Source organism: Podarcis raffonei, chromosome 13 (assembly GCF_027172205.1).
Source record: "Podarcis raffonei isolate rPodRaf1 chromosome 13, rPodRaf1.pri, whole genome shotgun sequence".
In the NCBI taxonomy this organism is placed as follows: domain Eukaryota; kingdom Metazoa; phylum Chordata; class Lepidosauria; order Squamata; family Lacertidae; genus Podarcis; species Podarcis raffonei.
This window is the reverse complement of record NC_070614.1, coordinates 10,477,872-10,500,706: the sequence shown is the minus strand read 5'-3', so window position 1 is coordinate 10,500,706 and position 22,835 is coordinate 10,477,872. Positions and strand designations below refer to the sequence as shown.

Sequence of the window (22,835 nt, the reverse complement as noted above, 5' to 3'; positions counted from 1 at the left end):
GCCCCGAAGCGTGAAGTCTGCTCCCCACGCAGGATGGGGCCGCCCTTGTGGCGTTGGAAGAAGGGACCCCGGGTCATCTAGTCCAACCCCCCCACACTCTTTACCATGCACGAATCTCAGCATAGAATTGTGGGGTAAGAAGAGATCTATTTGGTCCCCCGGGTTTGTGTGTTTAATCTGGGATTTCCGAGGAGCAACCGTCCAGTTTCCGATATCTCAATGGAGAGATTGTTTTGGAATAACGGATAGCCTTGTCTTTAAATTTTTCCCCTTTTCCCTGCTATATAGTCCGGACGACTGCAGATTGCATGTCTAATATCGGAGTTCAGCATAGAAGTGTTTAAATTGCAATGAACATGTGCAAAGTGCCCTCACCACAAAATAAATCAGCACCCACAGCTAAGAAATTATGTATTTACTAGCGGTGTGTGTGTGTGTGTGTGTGTGTGCGCGCACATATTATTATTTTCATAGGCTATTGACAAGCTTTCTTCACTCCAGAGTAGAGCCGTACTCTGCTCGTGTTCAGAGGTGCACTGTCAGCATTTCAGAGGGGCACCTTGAGAAGAGAAAAGCACTGGAGCACCTAGAAAGGAATGCTGTGATCACCAATAGTCAGCATGGATTTCTGAAAAATAAGTCATGTCAGACTAACCTGATCTCGTTTTTTGACAGAATTACAAGCCTGGTAGATGAAGGGAACGCAGTGGATGTAGCCTACCTTGATTTCAGCAAGGCATTTGACAAGGTGCCCCATGATATTCTTGTAAAGAAGCTGGTAAAATGCGGTCTTGACTATGCTACCACTCAGTGGATTTGTAACTGGCTGACTGACCGAACCCAAAGGGTGCTCATCAATGGTTCCTCTTCATCCTGGAGAAGAGTGACTAGTGGGGTGCCACAGGGTTCTGTCTTGGGCCCGGTCTTATTCAATATCTTTATCAACGACTTGGATGATGGACTCAAGGGCATCCTGATCAAATTTGCAGATGACACCAAACTGGGAGGGGTAGCTAACACCCCAGAGGACAGGATCACACTTCAAAACGACCTTGACAGATTAGAGAACTGGGCCAAAACAAACAAGATGAATTTTAACAGGGAGAAATGTAAAGTATTGCACTTGGGCAAAAAAAAATGAGAGGCACAAATACAAGATGGGTGACACCTGGCTTGAGAGCAGTACATGTGAAAAGGATCTAGGAGTCTTGGTTGACCACAAACTTGACATGAGCCAACAGTGTGACGCGGCAGCTAAAAAAGCCAATGCAATTCTGGGCTGCATCAATAGGAGTATAGCATCTAGATCAAGGGAAGTAATAGTGCCACTGTATTCTGCTCTGGTCAGACCTCACCTGGAGTACTGTGTCCAGTTCTGGGCACCACAGTTCAAGAAGGACACTGACAAACTGGAACGTGTCCAGAGGAGGGCAACCAAAATGGTCAAAGGCCTGGAAACGATGCCTTATGAGGAACGGCTAAGGGAGCTGGGCATGTTTAGCCTGGAGAAGAGGAGGTTAAGGGGTGATATGATAGCCATGTTCAAATATATAAAAGGATGTCACATAGAGGAGGGAGAAAGGTTGTTTTCTGCTGCTCCAGAGAAGCGGACACGGAGCAATGGTTCCAAACTACAAGAAAGAAGATTCCACCTAAACATTAGGAAGAACTTCCTGACAGTAAGAGCTGTTCGACAGTGGAATTTGCTGCCAAGGAGTGTGGTGGAGTCTCCTTCTTTGGAAGTGTTTAAGCAGAGGCTTGACAACCATATGTCAGGAGTGCTCTGATGGTGTTTCCTGCTTGGCAGGGGGTTGGACTCGATGGCCCTTGTGGTCTCTTCCAACTCTATGATTCTATGATTCTATGGAGAACAGTGTTAGCAATGGATTTGCTCAAGTTCTTCCATTTGTTCTGCACTTCCATGCCAACCATGTCTGGAGGTGGTTGGAGGATGGATGGCGGCTAACAGATTGAGGTTGAATCATGACAAGACAGAAGTACTGTTTTGGGGGGACAGGAGGCGAGCGGGTGTGGGGGTCTCCCTAGTCCTAAATGGGGTAACTGTGCCCCTGAAGGACCAGGAGCACAGCCGGGGAGTCATTCTGGACTCATAGCTGTCCATGGAGGCACAGGTCCAGAAACCTCCTTAACCCAATCCTCCAGAACCTGTCTGCACACGCAGGGGAAATCCCTAACTCACCCAGGGTTTGAGACCCATCAACTACCCATCCTGGTTTAGTCTGCCAGTTGAAGCAGTTTCTGGGATGTGGCTGCTGTCGCAAGCTGACAGCTTCTAGGAGCCACAGGTGAGAGAGGAGTGCATGGTGGGCACCAAAGATGGACAAACTGTCCCAGGATGAACACGTGTGCCCCACAAGAGGGAGTACCCCATGCCTAACACAGACCATCAAATCTAAAGGAAGCAGATGGGAAAGTTGCAGAGGGTAATAGGAGAAAGCACACAAAGCCCCCAATACACAAGTGTCAGAGCTGCCCGAGGTCCCAGCTCACAAAGGATCAACGCTGCTCCGTTGTTAAATACAAAAGTCTTTATTGAAGTTCAGTTTCACTTTCACAGCCGCAGCGCGCAGCCCTACGTCTCAGGCTTTAGACCGCTGATGCTCCGTCTGAATCTCCTCCCCCCATACACCAGTTTAAGACCCTAGCCTTACTCCACCTCTTCCTCTGCTCTTTCCTCCTCTGGGTCCGCCTGCCCGCCGGGGTCTCGCCCTTTCTAGACTCTTCTGACGCTGATTCCCCTGAGCCTTCTCCCTCCCTCCGGCGGGCTTTAGGAGCTGGTTCCCCATCCGGGTCTCCTGCTGTCCCCCGCGCCTGCACATTTGAACTTGGCGCTCGCGCCCAGCCAGCAACTTTCCTCCTGACCGTTTCACTGCTGCTGTCACTGCTTCCCCCTTCGGGGGGGGGGGCTAGCTGCAACTGACCTCCCTTCCGTTCCCCCACTCTCCGATGGAGGCGTGGTCAGCCCTGACTCATCTCCTCTCCCCGCTGGAGGAGACGCTGGTCCTGACACATGTGACTCTTCCCCCCCACTACGCTCTGGTGGGGAAACTGGTCCTGATCCCCCGCTGCTGCTTTGGGGTTCCCCGCTGGCTCCTTGTTTCTGGTGCGTCCCCCCTGGGACCCCCCTTGCCCTGACCATCGGCGCCCCCTTCTGGGAATCTTCTGATTCGCTGGAGAAGCTCATGGAATCTCTCGGGTCACTGTCATACTCCCCTACGCTGCCTCCGGATTCCTCCCCCTCGCTCTCCATTTCCTCTCTCCCCTGTGCTCCTGCTCCCGAACCCCTGACAACAAGGAATCCCCCTTTTCTTTTTCCAACATCCATCTACCGCAGTGAGCTCCCCATCCCACTCTGGGTGGGAAGACAGAACCCAAACACTTCAAAATCCAAACAGATTTACATGGCTCTCACACTTCTTTACACCTAGATAGGCAGAGACCCTGGTTCAAGGTGGTTGCAAAGGAAAAGCAATGCAAAGTAGACAAAACCTGTTTTGTGGGTTATGTATGGAGATCAACACCTATATTTGTTGTATACTTTTTCCACATTGTGGGACCCTGAAAATTGTTCCTGCAATTAAACCACCACTCTAAGTTAAAAGTTCCTATGTGGGGAGTAATAATACCTTACTATTTCATGCAAAGCCTTCTCCTGAGCAGTGACGTCCACATAACTGCTATTGTACTAATGTCCTGCTTCTGGGCTTATCACAGAGCTATAGAGTTGTAAGGGTCCCCAGGGATCATCTAGCCCAACCCCTGCGATGCAGGAATCTCAGCTAAAGCATCCATGGCCATCTAACCTCTGCTTAAAAACCTCCCAGGAAGGAGGCTTCACACATGCATCTGGTTGGGAATGCTGGACAAGATGGGCCAGCAGTCTCATCCTGCGGCTCTTCTTATGATGCCACAAGATTTTCACAGGCCCATAGTGTTTTACTTCTCTTCCCTCCATTCCCCCAATTAATCCACAAGAGAGAGGGTGTTGACAATAAAGAATGAGGGAAAATGGGCGTTTCAAAAATATTTATTGGTGCAAATGCATGTCACTCAGAATCTGAGCTTCTGGAAAAACCACTTGTTCTTGCCTGTCTTGTATCTGAAAGAGAATGAAGAAAGATCTCCTGTTAGTATCATTATGTGAACAGCAGCCCAGCATCAAATGAGATACAAACTGCCCAGTGTACAAGGATGCCATAACCTAAACCACAACGCCCCTGCCAGTTGTTGTGTGCAATGGATTAGGTAAGGGGGTTTCAAACTTTCTTCCGCAAGGGCCCACTTGAGAAGACTAAAAATTACTGAGCCCTTCCAGTCACAAAACAAGAGCATTTTTGCAAGATCAACTGGCAATGACTGACATCTCTTTCCACCTCTGGAAATTGCTAAATGCCAGTGTTTTCCTTGTGGCAAGGAGTTCCACAGTTCAGTTTCCCTTCAGCTAAGGCAACTCAGCTCCAGTTTAGGCAGCTTTCCATCAACATGAGTACCCAGAGAGGAGGCTCAAAAGGAAGCAGTGACTGATGCCCATTGGGATTGGAAAGGGAAGCTCCACACTGCCAGAGCCAACTTTTGTGCCCAACCTCCTTCCTGTTGAATTCTGCAATGGGCAACACCAGGACTATGGAGGAGGAAGCAGGCGGGGGGGGGCCACCCCCTGAACAAAGGAGGCAAGGCAGGGGCTAGCTGAGGTTGGTGGGGCAGTGCTTCTGTTGCCCTAATGTACCAGCCTCCACTGTCTCACTTTCTAATGTTCTTCAATAACTCCTCTGGCTCACTCCTATCAGAGGAGGGAGACCTACCTACCCACCCACCCTCCCTTTGTCTTCTAGACACCTTTGCTCAGCATGCAAGGTGTGGCTGATGCTAGCATTGGTTCAGCAAAAAGGCATGCCATGCCTAGGGGGGAGAGCAGACAAGTGAGCCTAGAGCAGTTCAGGGCCTGGTGGCAGGTCCCAGCCCACTGTCTGAGGAACACTGGACTAGGTGACAAGGCTTAAAAGGTAAAGGTACCCCTGCCCGTACGGGCCAGTCTTGGCAGACTCTAGGGTTGTGCGCCCATCTCACTCAAGAGGCCGGGGGCCAGCGCTGTCTGGAGACACTTCCGGGTCACATGGCCAGCGTGACTAAGCCGCTTCTGGTGAACCAGAGCAGTGCACAGAAACACCGTTTACCTTCCTGCCAGAGCGGTACCTATTTATCTACTTGCACTTCGTGCTTTCAAACTGCTAGGTTGGCAGGAGCTGGGACCAAGCAACAGGAGGTCACCCCGTCGCGGGGATTCGAACCACCGACCTTCTGATTGGCAAGTCCTAGGCTCTGTGGTTTAACCCACAGCGCCACCTGAGTCCCATCACATAAGGTAAAGGTAAAGGTACCCCTGCCCGTACGGGCCAGTCTTGCCAGACTCTAGGGTTGTGTGCCCATCTCACTCAAGAGGCCGGGGGGCCAGCGCTGTCCGCAGACACTTCCGGGTCACGTGGCCAGCGTGACATCGCTGCTCTGGCGAGCCAGAGCTGCACATGGAAACGCCATTTACCTTCCTGCTTGTAACGTCCCTATTTATCTACTTGCACCCGGGGGTGCTTTCGAACTGCTAGGTTGGCAGGCGCTGGGACCGAACGACGGGAGCGCACCCCGCCACGGGGATTCGAACCGCCGACCTTTCGATCGGCAAGCCCTAGGCGCTGAGGCTTTTACCCACAGCGCCACCCGCGTCCCTAGGTGACAAAGCTTAGGATGTGGGAAACCCAGGGATGAAGGCCCAGAGTCTGCTGCTCTTTACAGGTAAAGCACATCTCTCCATGCTCACCTGGATACACACGTAATAAAAAGTATCTGGCCACAACTCACGACACCCCCGAAGTGGACACATTTTCCTGAAGACTCACCTCTCCTCAAATTTCACTTTGGCCTCCCGCCGGGCTTTACGTTTCAGCGCAGGGTCCCTAAAGACATCCTTGTTGACAACGGTCTTGTCAAGGGGAATATCAACGGAGTACCTAGGCAAAAGACACAATGGGGTCATTACGGAAATTACGGGGGGGGGGCACATCTTTAAAGTTAAATATTACAAATATTATGCCTGAATGTATCCTTCCAACTTGACAGCTCAGGGAAGTTACCTAGCTTTAAAAATAATATAAAATCATCCCCTTTCCCTATTTCCTCCATTCCAAAGCTATTTTCCCCTTGAAAAAGGACTCCAGGAAGTTCCCAGAGGTGACAATTGCTGGGCTCATTGTTAGCCAAAGGAAGCCAAATCTCATCACCTGACTCACCTCAGGCTCCAGACATGCAAAGGAAGTTCTATTGTACTTTTGGATGGTGGGTACTTAAGACATATTTGTTTATGCTAATCTTATACCCGAGTCTTGCCCTGCCATGTCTGCTTATGCTAATCTTGTACCAAGGACTTGTCTGGACATGTTTGCCAAGGTTAACCCCTCCCCTTTTGTGACATGTCAGCAATGTAGCAATGATGCTGTACGAACTGTATTCTGGGATATGGTGGGAAAGTTTTAAAAGTCTTTGTCACCCCATCCTCGGGGTTCAAATTTGCTCTTTGAACCTATTGCGCAATAAACTTTGGTCTACAGCTATTCCCTCCGGTTGGCTGGAATTCTTCCTTAATTCCGCAGGGACCCGCGGGCTCTGCCCGACGAGCTGGGTGACTGAGCAGCCTCGCACCTAGATTTTTCCATAACAGGTGGTTTATAGGTCTGAAGGCAGTTCTGCCCTGTCACCTGGCCTCCCCTAATGCCCAAAGGCAGGGAAGGCAGGGACCCAGAAACGTCAATGCTGACTGTACTGGAAGGACAGAGGAAAGTCTCCCACTTTCCTTTCCTCTTGTATATTTTTATCAAGCTCCTCACTCACCTGGTAGGCATCAAGTGGTTGTAATTGTAGACCTTCACAAAGGACTTGATCTTGGAACGCTTGGCAATCTTCTTCTTGCCCATGCTTGCTGTCACTTTGCGTGGGTAGCGATCAATGCCAGCCACCAGAGCGTGGCTGTAGGGGCGGTCAGAGGTGCCATCATCAATATTCTGTATAAAAGAGGTTCGTTAGAAGGATCAGGCACAGTAGAGTTAGCATGCAATTAACTATCTTCAATAAAGATTCAGGGGCACGTTAACAGGCAAAAGCAACTTCATTGCTGTAAGTGGGACCGGCAACCAAATGTTATGATGCCATTTTTACGCTGCCTTCTGTGGTTTTGTGGCTTATGACCTTACTTTATTAGTTGATAGCAGCCTCTTTTGTACAATTTTGTAAGCCACTGCAAGAGCTCTAGCTGTGTAGCTAAAAAGGTAACGCCAAATATTCTCCACTGTTTTGGACCCAGGGATACAGAGCAATTTACAGTCATACCTCGGGTTGAATATGCTTCGAGTTGCGCTCCGCGGCAACCCGGAAGTAACGGAGCGTGTTACTTCCGGGTTTTGCTGCTTGTGCATGCGCTCAAAATGACGTCATGCACATGCGCAGAAACGGCAAAAAGTGACACATGCATGCGCAGACGTGCCGTCACTAGTTACGTTTACCTCTAGATGCGAACAGGGCTCCGGAATGGATCTCGTTCATATCTAGAGGTACCACTGTACTACCACATCAGCAACCACAGCGGCCTAGAGAGATTAGACCTTATTCCTCCATCTGCCAGAAGTTTCTGCCTTCCTGCTCCTAAAAATACATTTTCTTCAAGGTCCAACTTTCTCACCTTAACAATAACAGCTTTGCGTCCGGAGTAACGCCCAGCGAGGACAAGGACGACTTTCCCTGGTTTCATAAACTTGCCCATCTCTGAAAAGGAGAGGAAGAACAATGTAAACAAACACACTCATGATGTATCCCTGCACATCACTATTTGAAAAATTAACATTCCCCCAAAACTCACACACGGGCACAATATGTATGCACAGAATAAGATATTCCTCATAAAGAAGCTGTGCCTGGAGGAAGAACTGTGAGGGGAGAGACCTCGTCCGGCAAGGCCTCCTTCTACCTGCCTTGCTCCACCCTCTAGTCTCTGCTTCTCAATTTGTATTGTATTATTTTATGCACTGTGGCTTGCCATTGTTTTATTGATTATAGTTTAGAAGTTATTTATTTTTAACAGTCGAGTGGATTTCTGTTTTATATGTTATTATTAGTATTTAGTACTATTCTAATGATTGTTGAATGTTACTTTTTTGATGTAGGTTGCCTTTTTTAAAGTTGTTTTATTATCACATTTTTGTATTGCATCGGATTGTTATAAGATGTACATTTTCTTCATCTTGTAAACCACCTTGAGCATTGTAAGATAGAAAGACGGTATAAAAATAAAAAAATGAATGAATATGCAGGATTTCCTTTGGGGTGGCGGCAGCCAACGACTTAAAAGGGCTAACCAATCTTTTTCTAACCTACCGAGCTCTCAGCAGTGGTGACAAGGTTTCCTCTCCTATTCTGTATAGTCCTATATACATAGGCCCTATGGTCTTGTTAATTATATTTATATAATACTTTTAGCCCTCCTTTCCCCCAAGGAGCTCAATCTGGCACACGTGATTCTCCTCCTCCCTTATTTTATCCTCACAACCCTGCCAGGTGGATAAAGCTGAAAAACAACGACTGGGCCCAAAGCCACCCAGTGAAATTCATGGCTATGAGGGGGTGGGGGTGGATCTGAACCCAGATCTCCTAGGTAGTAAGTCCAACACACCCTTAGCCACCACATTGCGTGGGTGTCTTAAAATACCCCAATCCCACTCAACGAAATCGGAGTAAGGAGAGAAAGCTACGCAGGACCTCCTGTGTGTGTTTAGATTCAATATTTACCCCTTGAAATGTGTTAATTGGGAGCAGATTTATTTGGGAGGGTTTGTTCTTTTTTATTATGCATTTTGTGTTTTTATGTTCTGAACCGCCCTGAGATCTAGGCTGAAGGGCGGTATACAAATTCAATAAATAACATTTATACGAAATGCACGCAGAACAGCAGTAGCATGAGGGATTTATTTGAAAAGAGACCTGCGTTTTATTTGTTTCATTAATATGCCGCTTGATTGTATGGGGAAAAAATCCCGCAAACTGTCCCCGCTCCAAGATACAGTATAGGGAGAAGCAAAGGCCTTCTATCCCCAGACACCCGCATTAAAGTATATTCTTCCCGTCCGAGAAAGACGAGCACCGACAAGACTCAGCCCTGCGCGACCCCCCGAGCCACCCCAGAGCCCATCCCGGTAGGGCAGAGTCACCCCGGCCCCCCGACCCCCTCGGCACTGCGGCTTCCCAACCGGCCCGAGAGGATGGCGACGGATTGCGCCAAAGACCCCGCTTCCCCTCAACTTACTGGAGCTGCGGCAGCGATGGCACCCACACCGGAAGAGGAAAGAGAGCTCGCTTCCGCCAGCCTTTCAGGCTGCCCCGGCGGCTTGGGTTGCGCATGCGCACTGCTGGAACGTAGAGCTTTGAAAATATAGAGCTACGCGAGGTAAAGACAAGCACACGCCGAGTTCTTAAATTGGGATTTTTTTCGTCCTTATCTCCCGCAGCTCGGGAGTGAGAGCTGCCAGCAGAAAACAATGAAGAAATCTGAGGTTTCGGAGATGCTTTATGATTGTGGGGTACCGATAGCACCAACAAACGCATTGCTTCCAATTCTTCTTCTTCTATTATTATTATTATTATTATTATTATTATTATTATTATTATTATCTATCAATTATTATTATTATTATTATTATTATTTACATTACATTTATATTCCGCCTTTTATCCGAAGATCACAGGGCGTTTTTTAACATTTCAAAGCGCCCTGCAGTTAATGGACGGGTCATAAGACTTCTGCGTGTAGCTGGGAGCTAGATGGGGCAACTTCAGTCAAACTGCATTTGATGTAACCAGAGCCGGATTTAGGTTTGATGAGGCCCTAAGCTACTGAAGGTAATGGGGCCCTTTATATGTCCAGCTGTCCTTTGTCAACAACAATTTGTCGCAGTTTTTGGTGTTGAATGCAACCAGTCCATGCAGAATATAGGCACCCTATACAGTGGTACCTCGGGTTACATACGCTTCAGGTTACATATGCTTCAGGTTACAGACTCCGCTAACCCAGAAATAGTACCTCAGGTTAAGAACTTTGCTTCAGGATGAGAACAGAAATCATGCGGCGGCGGCATGGCAGCAGCAGGAGGCCCCATTAGCTAAAGTGGTGCTTTAGGTTAAGAACAGACCTCCGGAACGAATTAAGTTCTTAACCCGAGTTACCACTATATACAGAAATGAGCAAACCAGTGATATTTTAGGGAGCAGACTAGCAGGCGGGGCCCATTACTTACATCATAGGAGCCTACACAACACAAGACACGGTTGCTGTATGTAGGTTTTATTTTATTTGTTTTTTATCTTATATTTTGGAAATGTACACCCAGTTTCCCCCCCCCCTTCTTGTTTTTTGAGCTGCTTTGCAAGACGATTTTCCCTATGGGCTTGCTTCGCAAGACGGAAACGTCTTGCAAGTTTGTTTCCTTTTTCTTAACACCGTTAATACAGTTGTGACTTGACTTCGAGGAGCAACTCATAGAACGCGGTGTGGTAGCCTTTTTTGAGGTTTTTGAAGACTTTGGTGATTTTTGAAGCTTTTCCAAAACTTTTCCGACACCGTGCTTCGCAAGACAAAAAAAATCGCAAGACGACAAAACTCGCGGAACAAATTAATTTCGTCTTGCGAGGCACCACTGTAGCTTGTTTAGCTTATATAGTGGTACCTCAGGTTAAGTACTTAATTCGTTCCAGAGGTCCGTTCTTAATTTGTAGTTCATATCTAGATTTAGATAAATATATGATGGGGCTGGCAGCCAAGCTGCAGAGACTACTTTATTATTTTACAAAAGGATTGTTTCAGCCTTATTGGGTGTTTGTCTTCCACAATTTCCCCAACAGATGGAAATAAAAACACAAAGGGTCTGTAAACAAGGCTTGCAACAGCTAGTTTCTCCACAAGATGCCAGCAGAGAGACTTCCACTGCTGCTTGTGAAAGGCTGAGAAGACTGCCTTTCCTTTTTGTACCACAGTGGAACCTCTGTTGTCGAACGTAATCCGTTTGTTCAACTTCTGAAACATTCGACAACTGAGGTGCAATTGCCGGTTGGCAAAATCCATTGAAAAATGGAGAAATGTGCCCCAGAAGCCATTCGACTTCCGAGGCACGTTCGAAAAAAGAAGCATTCACTTCCGGCTTGCCGGCGTTCAAAACCTGAAACGTTCGACTTCTGAAATGTTCGACAGCCGAGGTTCCACTATAATTCCAATTTGTCAACAACGCAGTGATAGAGAAGTGGTTTGCCCTCAAAAAAGATGCACTGTGTGATTTTTGTCACGGGAAGACACGACTGCAAGTTACAAGTGTCCCAAATGGTCTATCACAGAGGTTTTTCAACCTATTTGAGTCCACGGCTCCCTTGACCAACTATGGTACATTCTTTCGGCTGCTCACCGGTCGGGCTCAGGAGCCCAGTTCTGTCAACCCTTTCCAGCAGAGCTGAAATCCTTTCACCCTTTTCCAAACACCCTCCCTTGTGGAGTGTTTCCTCAGCCTCCTCTCCTTGGGGAGTCCTCCGGGCAGCTGCTGCCGCCACCCCGGGTCTCTGAGCTGCCCCACTCCCACCCCAAAGAGACGTGCCTCCCCACACTGCCCCACAGGGGCCTGGGAAGAGGATGTCCCCAGCCTTAGTGGCCCAACAGAGACTGGTCAAAGGTGAACATGAAGTGAGCACCACACCCTGGGAGGCAGCAGTGGCAGTAGGATGCACTGCGAGGGAGCTGGCGTTTGTCCACAGACAGCTTTCCGGGTCATGGTCAGCATGACTAAACCGCTTCTGGCGCAACGGAACACCGTGATGGAAGCCAGAGTGCACGGAAATGCCATTTACCTTCCTGCTGCAGTGGTACCTCTTTATCTATTTGCACTGGCATGCTTTCGAATTGCTACGCTGGCAGAAGCTGGGACAGTGTCACGTGGATTCAAACTGCTGACCTTCCAATCGGCAAGCCCAAGAGGCTCAGTGGTTTAGACCAGACAGCGCCACCCTAGGAGAGAAAGTAAACTAAGAGGAATACCACGTATTTCTGCCCGTACAATCAGTCAGTCTCTCCTGAACTCTTCGCGCTGCAAAACTGGAAGTGATCCTCATCTCATCAATATATACAGGGCTACATACATTATTTGCAATAATAATAATAATAATAATAATAATAATAATAATAATAATAATAATAATATCCCACCCATCTGGCTGGGTTACCCCAACCACTCTGGGCAGCTTACAACATTTTAAGGATTGATGTTTTTATTATGTTTTTAGATTACCTAAACAGGGCTGCCTTCAGATGTCTTCTGGAAGTCAAAGAGTTGTTTATTTCCTTGACATCTGAAGGGAGAGCATTCCACAGGGAGGGCACCACACCACTAAGAGAAGGCCCTCTGCCTGGTTCCCTCTAACTTCACTTCTCACAGTGAGGGAACCAGCAGAAGACCCTCAGAGGAGGACCTCAGTGTCCGGGCTGAGTAATGGGGTTGGAGACGCTCCTTCAGATATACTGGGCCAAGTATGAAGCTTTCTCATGATAACTATAGGTATGCCCCCAAATAACTATCCTCCACACAGGACTGTAACATTTTTGCTTACTAAATATTTGAGAAGCTAAGATGTGCCATAAATTAATTTCATTCTGTCCTAAAGAGAAATTTCACAGAGAGCCAAGTTGCTTCTGCACATACTGGAAACACATGCGGTACAAGAAGGAAGATTCCACAACTGTCAAAAACAGCAGGGAAAATAAAAAAATACAGAAAACAAAAATAAGAAAGATGACAGACTGAATTTATTAACAACAGACACAATTCTGCATAAATACATTCTTCCTTTTGCACTGAAATGTAGTCAAAACAAAAACACACAGCATTAAATAGATATACCCGGGAACCAAGGACAGAATTTTCTTAAGTGCATCAACACATAAATCAACAAGTAAAAATAGAAGAGCTCCTACATTAAACGGAGGAGTTTCAGCAGGACAGTTTAGCATACACACGTCACAAGCCAACTTACTTGCAAAAAATACACAGACTTCACCTAACACAAAAGAGTGCTGTTTGCCACTGATCCTCCTTTGCACACTCTGAGGATGTTGTCAGATTTGGCTTTGAAGACAGTGCAGTTTGCCTTAATCTTCTTCAGATCTCACAAATGCAGGGTGTCTACAAGACGCCAGGTAAGAGTTACAGATGTTGCAAATCTGGGTCTAGGAATTGTTCACAAACCATGCGCACCCAGCTTTTCTGAAGACGTCAGGACAGTGCCCCAAGTCCAAAGGTGTGAGCCACAAGTTGAAGAGTTACTCCTGGTTTCAATATCTACAGATGCATCTTCCACCACCATTCTGCTCCACTGAAGAACAGCACATGAGGATTCTACCTAGCCTTACTACTGCCACAGATCAGACATGGGAACCTAAAGGTTCAAGGTCATGCAGTTCTAATTCGCAAAAGAACAGCTGAGGGTTGGCCATCCAAAAACAAATTAGAGGTGACTTTGTGTGCCAGTAAATAACACATAACTGATGGCTTGCTCCTTCAAGGTGGGAGTTGCGGCAACTGCTATTTGAACAGGTAAGCTCAACACCTTTCCCACTAGAGATAAAAATAAGTACATCCCCCCACTCTCCAAGGTGCTTGATCCCAGACCAAACCCTCTCTCCGTGATCAAGGCATTGTCTTTCTTCCCTTCTCTTCCCCGACTTCCCTTGAAATCACCTCTCATACCACCTGAATACTTAGTAGGGAAAGAGTTCACCTGTCCATCACAATACCTTGCCAGTGAGCCACTTGTAAATACTGGGTGCATGTTGTGGCCATTTGCTGACAAATAAGCACATGAGGGATCCATTTCCAAGACACAATAATCTGGGAGGAAAAACTCCCTGCAAGTGACTGGTCCCTTGCAGCATGAGGGTCAAATAGCTTAAGGCCATCAAACACAGGGAAGGACCCTGCTCAGATTTGGTAATTCAGCCAGTGCATTTTATATATGATATAATATGAAACTATAGGTCTGGAATGGTGTGCCTGGCACATACACCTCCTTGGGAAAGAAAGGAGTTTTCTGTGATGTAGCCAAAATATTGTCTATACTGTTGTGGATTAGCCCTGACTCCATGGGATTCAGGATATAAATAGTTTCCTATTGGCCCTGTAGAAATTCCCTCTGGTAGGAGAGATGCCCTCCTGCCAAGCCTACCAACTGGTTCCACTACAGCCTATCCTTAATAGCTAAGAACTGTGCACACTGACATTTTCTGCACAGCACCAAGGAGGCTACCACAATAAAGACCCTGCAAATTAACAGGAGCTCCATGCGGTCTGGTGCATGCAATGGAGGCAGCCAGTAGCAACTCAGCAACGCAAGACCATCACCAACTAGCAGCAATTTCCCCCCCTTGTGAACACACAGAAGTGGCCTGCTGGAGTGTGTTGAAGTGTTTCCTCAAGGTGGCTGAGGCTGGACTCCAGACTCCTCAGCCACTCAAAAGGCATCCTTGATGTTCTTCAGCTGCCGCACTGCCAGGTCCACAGGGAGGCTGAATCGAAGGTTACTAAGGCGGCTAAGGAGATTGAGGGCCCCCTCAAAGCCTGTCTGGGCCATGTAACTCCAGGGCTGGTAGTGGGCTTGGATCAGGGCCCCTGACTTGCAGATTAGGTTGAGCCAGGAAACCAGGCGCTGCTCGTTGAGGGCCAGGCACACCAGCGCCTTCAGCTCCGAGTCTGCACTACGCTTGAATGGGTCATGTTCCGACAGCACAGTGTGGATGGCCGACAGCAGGCTCTGCTTCGGGGTGGCAGGCATTCCACCCATCACCGGGAGGGCAAAAGACTCGGAAAGTTTGCGTGCTGGCGATTCCACAAAGGCACGGCCGTTCTTAGAGTTGTAATACTTCACAAAGAGCTCCCATGGGTGCATGGCCTGAGGAGAGGAGCTCAGTACTGGCAGCAAGCAGGCAATGGGGGCTAGAACCAAGCTCATGCCTGGCGATGGGGTGTAGAGACCGTGGGCCAGCAAGTCCCGCACAGCTATCGTCAGCTCCTTACGCACAGCCAGCGTCAGCTCATCCCGCCCGCCCAAGGAGGCATCCTGGAAGCCGGAGCAGCTGATGACATGTTCAGGCTCTGTCAGCTGGTACTTCTGGGCCAGCTGCCTCACATGGGCCACAGCCACCTCTAACTTCTTCACCAAGGGCGAATAGTCCCTGTCAGACTGGTCCTTCTGCCATAGATGGTGTGGTATTTGTCCAGTCGTACAGCCAAACTGGCTCACCGCGAAGATCTGCAGCACAGCGAGCATTCGGCGCATGAGATGTAACCCCGTCTCTCGCATCCTCTGTGCATCTTCAGGATTCACTACAAAATCAGAGAGAGGAAAGGAAACATTCCTTAGAGGAGCAGACGGACTGGAGTGGTTTCTGCTCTGTTAAAGCAAACACCTGTTGTGGTTTTGACTGGCAGTCACACAAAGCTCACTCCACCTGCCCATCTCCTGCTATGGGTAGCACAGCTGCAGGTGTGGGCCCCACACTCCATTAAACCCTGCCAAGCTGTGTGGGAGGGGGCAGAGTTTGTACTGCAGGTCTGAGTATCCTTGGGTCATCTTATGGGAGACTGGTTTCACTCAGATTATCTGGGACAGGGACAGACAAGTGGCAACAAAAAGTGAGTGTTGCAATGATGGAGTAGGCCCCACTTTGGCCTCATCTTAGGTTGGTAATTGGTGAGAAGAGTAAGAGAATGGCTGGCATTGTTACAGACGCCAGGGGATGGTCTATATTAGTGAAGGAACCTATTGCATAGTCAATATTAGTGAAGGAAGCTACTCTATGGGGTTGGCAGGGAGAAAAGAATTAAAAGGTGGCAGAGACCCAATTCACTACTCAAAGTGTCTTTGCAACACACACAGATCTCCCCATAGTTTTAGAGGTGCCAAGCAATAAACATTCTATGTTGCGGTGCTTCTGTAAGCTTTAATCTGTATTTTATAGTGTTAATGGGGATGTACTCTTTGTAATATTGTGAACTGCTCAGGAATAAATTATTGACAAATGATTGCATATAACTTAAATAAAACAATGAAACAAAATGAAATTAAAAAGCCATCTGTTGACCATGTGCAGTGTCATACAAGACCCTGAAGGCTCTCCAGGTACCCACCTCGGTGTCTTCCATGAGGCTGCCGGGTGTTCGGTTTGCAGTTGCCACTTCCAGCTTTTCCACCTGAACAGTCACAATGCCCCTTCTCTGCATTACCTGGGCTGCTGACTTCTTCTGTAAAGCCAGGAAAGTATATTTTACTAAGTATTGTAAAACCTAGAACAACCTTGATTCATATCCATGTACAATGTGCTCTAAACTCCAGCTCTATCCCAGCAATGACTCTTCCTCCTCAGCTTCATTTTCATTTGAAGACAAATATTTCCAAGGTACAGACATACTTTGTTTCTGTGCTACCCTCTCACACCAAACCAAATCCAGATTCAGAGAAGCCATTCTTTAGACAACAGGCACCCTGAAAAGAGGTACTATACTAATAGTAATAATATGAACAACTAGTCCAGGAGTGCCCTTGTTAAAGAAAAGAGTGGGGGGAACAAAAATGTGGCAATTTAATGATTCACAAATTCACTATGACATACGCTCTTACAGATTAGAATCCACTTCATCAGGGATGTGCAAGTATTTTTAGAGATGCATGAAGCATTATCTTCACTTAGCAAGTATATAGACATAGGGGATGTAGAGAAATGTGCAAGTAATGAGACCAGAGAAAATAAAAGAAATGCAGACTGAGGAATATGTTAAATCTTAAATATACAAAAATTAATTAGTAACTATTCACTATGGATAATGCCACCAAGATCCTAGCACTGAAAAGCTAACTGACACCTCTAGTGGAATAAAACCCATTATTGTGATTGATTATCACAGGTTATATAATTTAATCTTTGAATGGTTGCAATTCAAGCCCAATGACTTGATGCTGCGGTTTACACTGTCAGGTCCTGTAACACCTCACAGCTAAAACCACTCCAGTATATCAGGATTGATCTAAAGCCAATTCTTATGTAATAGGCCAGTCTTTGTTTACAAACGGCCGCCTAGCCTAAAACATCTAGGTACTTGCCAGAGACAAGCTGCATAAAAAGACACAAACACAGGGATCGGACCCTGCAACCAACTCAGATGTTAATCTTTTCAAACAACACTATTACAGGATCTGTCAACTCAGGATAACGCTTAATGTATTCAGTGAAGGTGATCTAGGAAGGCTTAAGCCATAATAAATGCATTAAAAGGTGCTGCTAGACTCATTTTTGTGGCACTTAGAGCAACAAGACTATCCCTCTAGAACTTGTTAGTGAATACACTCCTATTGCTTACTCCTTCCTTTTATTCAAATCCCAGTTACAAGACATAAGATGTCTTAACTTGTCAAAGTGAATTAACGCTAATGTGAATTTAGCATCATGGTCTGCCACAAGCTACCCCATGCCTCTACTCTCAAGTTATCTGCACGCATTTCGCATGTACCTTGGACCCCTGAATACCCAAGGTCAAGTGCCCCCATGTACTGCCCAAATTATGCAAGATATGTGCCTGCTGACCTTGAATGAAATTGATAAACATCTCGAGGTCTCGGATCTGGGTTTTCAGCTGCTCTACCAGCTGCTCCTTCACACGTGCCGGATTGACAATTTGGGCCACAGCAGCATCCACCTGCTGACGCAGCTCCTCTGGGGACAGTGAGGCAATGTCCTCACTCAAGTTCATGTCCAGCTTCTTGATCAGCTCCTCAATAATCACCTGTAAAACCACACAGGAAGGAAGTTGAGAGGTGTTTTCCCCTCCCTCTCTGAAGATCACTCCAAAGGGCTAAACACCAGCTGGTTCAGCTCAAAGAGTCCCTCCACAGGGAAGCTAGGCCTCACCCGTTGTCTCTCCACAACCATGGACTGTGGAAGTGCATCATAGCTTCCCTCCTGGTAGGCAAAAGTTTCCAAGTCATCCAGTTGGGCCTTGAGTTGCAGTATGAGTTCCCGCTGCTTCTCCTTCCGTGCCTCGAGCTGTTCCTGCTTCTCATGTTCACTCTGAAACAAGGAGATAATATCTTACCTTGCACCCCTTTGGAAAAGAGAGCAAGGCCTCAAAGAGAAATGTTATTTTCACCCCACAGACAGCAAGTATCCAGAAAAAAACCACGTGGAACAGTTTTATGTGTTTTTTTGTCATGGTTTAAGCTTTTTTTAATAAACATATTCTTTTACTGTTAGCTACCCTGGGATCTTATAAAGGACAGGAAAGAAATCAAATAAATGAACCTTACATATACTCACTCACTCACCCACAAATTTTGAAACATTCCTCAGAACAACGTGTCTCAAAACAGCCACATCGTATCCTGCTTATCAGTTTAAAAATACAAACCTCTCTTGTACAGCAGGCTCTAATCGCTGAAATAAGGGTGTGCAAAGGTATGCATGACAGATATGGAGGTATTGCTCAGGTGCGCAAACTCACTCAGCTTGTGTACGCTTTGTAACCCAAAGGGATAAAAGGACAGCCACAGTGGTAGGGTTTGAATGGCAGATTAAACTACGGTTAAAAATAAAACTACTGCTTAATGTGAGCAAGCACTATGCTAGCGCCTAATGCATAAAAACCAAACCCAAATTTTCTCATCCTCCACACCTGCTGTTACCACACTGGGAAGGAAACAAACCAAAGGCTTGCTTTGCATTAAGTGCAGCACTCATAGTTTCTCTGAAAACAAACCACAAGTGGAAGCCACTCAGATCATTTAAGATACCGTACCTCAAAATACAAGGTAAGTCCGGCTGATATTACTTTGACATTCTGGGGTAAGTTTACATCTCACATAGGCTAATTCAACTCATGTGGACCCCAGAAGTCTCACTAGCCAAAATGATATTTACTTCTGGATAAGTGTGCATGGGATAACAATCTACAACCAACCAATTGGGTGTATTCAAATATTGTTTTCATGCAATCAAGGTTGGTAGCAACATTTTGAACATGGAGATGGACATGGGTGCTATTTAACACTGGGCAAAAAACAGTGTGCCTTGGTAATTCATAGGAACACCACCTAATCAAAGAACTTAAAAAGACTGATTACATGCCACAATATCACCCTTCTCAATGGCATCCAGGGGTACAAAGGTACTCACTGGGTGCACCCACACATCTGAGACCCCACCATCTTCTCCCTTTCTAATTATCATACATGATTCTAAAAAAATCTGCTCCGTTTAAAAGATTGAGTCCTTTATTAAATGCAGGTATAAAGCCATCCAAAAATTGTGTATTTCAAAATAGGTTCTCTGGATTTACTGCATCTCCAGCCATCTCACCTGGCCTTCACTACTCTGCTTGACGGTTTCAAAAGCTAGGAGCATTTTGTGTAGCAGTTTTAAGTGGTCAAATCTGCTTCACATGCATTATTATTATTATATTCTTATTTATACCCCATATTTTCGCTGAGAGGAAGTCTTACAGGGGGAAAAAATGATCACCAAAAGCACTGGGGTGAAACAATCATTTTTTAAATCAATTAAACATACAACTGCATACACACCTATTTTTAGGCGTCAAGCGAAAACGTTTCTCATCAACCAGGCGCTTGGTTAATTCACATTCTATTGCCTTTTAAAATGGGTGGGGGGAGATTATATGTTTGTTTTGCTTCTGCGCGTGTGTATTTTGCATTTTGATGTTGCGAACAGCCCTGTGATCTTTGGATAGGAACCAGCTCTTAGGAGCCGAAGGACCCGACAAAGTATTTGAGGGGGTTGGGGCCCCTCAAAAAAGTTGATCAGCATTGCCATTCAAATGGTGTGTGTGCCATGTCATGTGATCAATTATGCAGGGTGGGACTTACCTGCACGCCCCCCCCCCAATATCTTATTCAAGTTGGCAACCCTGCGTATGAAGGGCCACATACAAATTCAGTACATAAATAATGTACAGTCATATCTTGGGTTGAATGCACTTCGGGTTGAGTGCGTTCGAGTTGCGCTCCGCGGCAACCCGGAAGTAACGGAGCGCGTTACTTCCGGGTTTCACTGCTTGTGCAAAAGCTCAAAATGACGTCACGCGCATGCACAGAAGCAGCGAAAAGTGACGCATGCGTGCGCAGACATGCCATCACTAGTTATGTTTGCTTCTAGATACAAATGGGGCTCCGGAACGGATCCCGTTCGTATCCAGAGGTACCACTGTAATGTATTATGGCTTAGGACCGCAATACCTCAAAGATTGCCTCTTTCCAAATGAACCTACCCAGACCCTGAGATCATCTTCTGAGGCCCTTCTTTGTGTGCCTCCTCCTGGAGAGGTCTGGAGGGTGGCAACATGAGAACAGGGCCTTCTCTGCAGTGGCTCCCCATTTGTGGAAGGCTCTCCCCAAAGGGAAGTTCGCCTAGCACATTCTTTATACATCTTTAGGCACCAGGCTAAATGTTCCTTTTTAACCAGGCCTTTGGTTGATCTGTTTGACATCCTATGCCCTTTTAAAATGTGGCTCTTTTTTGGGGGGGGGTTGTTACAGTGGTACCTTGGTTCTCAAACTTAATCCATTCTGGAAGTCCGTTCCAAAACCAAGGCGCACTTTCCCATAGAAAGTAATGCAAAATGGATTAATCCGTTCCAGACTTTTAAATAAAACAACCCCTAAAGCAGCAATTTAACATGAATTTTGCTATCTAACGAGACCGTTGATCCATAAAATGAAAGTAATAAACAATGTACTGCAGTCACACAATCAGTCGATCAGCATAGCTGTCAACGTTTCCCCTTTTTTAAGGGAAATTCCCTTATTCTGAATAGGATTCCTAGCAAGAAAAGGGAAAAGTTGACAGCTATGTCAATCAGTAGCTGAACTGGGTTCCACAGTGTCACACACAAAAAAGAGCCGCAAAAACAGACAGACCGCAGCTTAACACTCAAAACGGAAGTTTGGCGCTCAAAACTGAGAAATAAAAGTTCGTAACCTGGAAGACTTACTTCTGGGTTTGCAGTGTTTTGGTTCCAAGTTGTTTGAGTATCAAGGTACATATAGCTATATATATTGTGGTTTTTATGTTGATCTTTTCTATGAAACGCCCCGAGACCTCCGGGTATAGGGCGGTATATAAATTCAATAAATAATACTAATAATATACAAGACCTACCTGCAAACAAGCGAACGATTGCAGCAGTAATAATAATAATAATAATAATAATAATAATAATAATAATAGCAACGGTGCTTGAGAGCAGGTCTGGCGTTGTCCCCCGCGCCGCGCATTGTGGACGAAGGAGAAGGGGCCTTCGGGGTCGCCCGCCTCACGGGTCCGCAGCTCAGCCTGGCCACCGGCACCTGAGCCACGTAGGCGCAAGCGAGAAGGAAGGAAGCGGCTCCTGCTCACCTTGGCGTCGCCGCCGCCCCCGTCCGCCGCCGCGAAGCCGAAGCCCGGGCAGCCTCGGAAGGCGAACTCCTCGAGCTCGCGGAGGAGGCGCTGCTGCTGGGCCGGGCCGGCGCGGGCCACCTGCCGGAGCCGGAACTGGACCTGGGCGAAGTGCGAGGCCAGCGCCAAGAGCGCCGAGTGGAGGCGCCGCCGCTCCGCCCTCAGCGACCGCGGAGACCCCGGCTCGGCCTCCGCCGCCGCGTCCTCTTCCCCCTCCGCAGGCTCCTCCTCCCCGGGCTGGGCCTCGGCCACCGCTCCCACCGGCGCCCAGCGCTCGCCGGGCCCCGCCGCCGTCGCCTCCATCCCAGCAGCGAGAAACCGCCGCCGCCAACGGTCAAAAACGGGGGGTTAACAAAGCCACACCGGAAGCTCCTGTCAGGAGCGGCCGCACCGGCAAGGTTTGCGCGTCACTTCCGGTACGGCGGCGGTACGACGTCACGTATGCTAATTAAGCCCCCTCCCCCTCCAGGCAACCAATAGTTGCAGAGCTATAGAACGTTCTACTCCTGCGGCTCCGCCTCCAGCCCGGAATATTAGGTAGCAGGCGCTTTCTCGAATTGCAGTTATGCTGGACTCTGGGAACTTTCCTAAATTGGTTGCACTTGGAAATCAAATTCTTGTATTGCACGGGGTTGGACTAGATGACCCTCCAGGTCCCTTCCTAGCATAGCTGTCAACTTTTCCCTTTTCTTGCGAGGAATCCTATTCGGAATAAAAAAAAAAGGGAAACGTTGGCAGTTATTCTTCCTAGTCTACTCTTCTGCAATGCTACGATTTACTGCGAGTGAGCTGCTGCAGGCAGCGCGCAGAAGGAATCAGCGCCGGGTTGCATGCAGGAAATCTTTCCTGAGCTCCTGTCACTTGCAATGCCGGCCGTTTAAAGGTGTGAAGTTAACGCTCTTGTCCGCAGCAAGCCGTGAACGAAAATCTCAAGAGACAACCCGGAAGCTGGGCGATGTGGTGTTATGCATAACCTTTTTAATAAATGCATGGGGTGGGTGTGGAAAGGGAAGGGGCGTGGCTATGCCACTAGAAAATGTAATTTGAGATTTTGAAAATGCAGAAAAGAAAAGCATCGAATGGCAGCATTTAATGCGTTTGCTCCAAAGAACCCGACATGCCTCTAACGCGCGGCAGAACAGGGAAGGGGTGGGGGGATATGTGCCCATATTGCAACACACTTGAACAAACCACATGTTAAGATCCAAGCGTCCGATGGGTCGTCTGAACACAACCGTGCGGACCTTAAAGT

General features: G+C 47.3%; 2 protein-coding genes across 2 annotated transcripts; both read right to left on the bottom strand.

The window, feature by feature from the left end:
• Positions 1 to 4,030: 4,030 nt before the first annotated feature.
• On the bottom strand, positions 4,031 to 9,471 carry RPL27 (ribosomal protein L27). The gene is made up of 5 exons (XM_053361956.1): positions 9,362 to 9,471; positions 7,745 to 7,827; positions 6,901 to 7,070; positions 5,913 to 6,023; positions 4,031 to 4,120 (listed from the first exon to the last, which is right to left on the bottom strand). The coding sequence occupies exons 2-5, from the start codon at positions 7,823 to 7,825 to the stop codon at positions 4,072 to 4,074; spliced, it is 411 nt and encodes a 136-aa protein (XP_053217931.1). The 5' UTR covers positions 7,826 to 7,827; positions 9,362 to 9,471; the 3' UTR covers positions 4,031 to 4,071.
• A 3,402-nt stretch (positions 9,472 to 12,873) lies between these two features.
• Positions 12,874 to 21,977, bottom strand: RUNDC1 (RUN domain containing 1). Its single transcript, XM_053361931.1, has 5 exons — positions 21,545 to 21,977; positions 18,047 to 18,205; positions 17,723 to 17,921; positions 16,272 to 16,385; positions 12,874 to 15,467 (listed from the first exon to the last, which is right to left on the bottom strand). The coding sequence occupies exons 1-5, from the start codon at positions 21,884 to 21,886 to the stop codon at positions 14,596 to 14,598; spliced, it is 1,686 nt and encodes a 561-aa protein (XP_053217906.1). The 5' UTR covers positions 21,887 to 21,977; the 3' UTR covers positions 12,874 to 14,595.
• Positions 21,978 to 22,835: the final 858 nt, after the last annotated feature.

Bases quoted from the DNA above. Each gene is read 5' to 3' on its own strand.
- RUNDC1 (XM_053361931.1), bottom strand. From the start codon at position 21,886: ATGGAGGCGACGGCGGCGGGGCCCGGCGAGCGCTGGGCGCCGGTGGGA. The intron at 18,206-21,544 runs GTGAGCAGGAGC...TCCTTGTTTCAG, and splicing joins GGGGCGGCGGCGACGCCAAG to AGTGAACATGAGAAGCAGGA. The intron at 16,386-17,722 runs GTCAGCAGGCAC...CTGGCTTTACAG, and splicing joins GTTTATCAATTTCATTCAAG to AAGAAGTCAGCAGCCCAGGT.
- RPL27 (XM_053361956.1), bottom strand. From the start codon at position 7,825: ATGGGCAAGTTTATGAAACCAGGGAAAGTCGTCCTTGTCCTCGCTGGG. The intron at 6,024-6,900 runs GTGAGTGAGGAG...TCTTTTGCCTAG, and splicing joins AACCACTTGATGCCTACCAG to GTACTCCGTTGATATTCCCC. The intron at 4,121-5,912 runs GTGAGTCTTCAG...ATTCTCTTTCAG, and splicing joins AAAGTGAAATTTGAGGAGAG to ATACAAGACAGGCAAGAACA.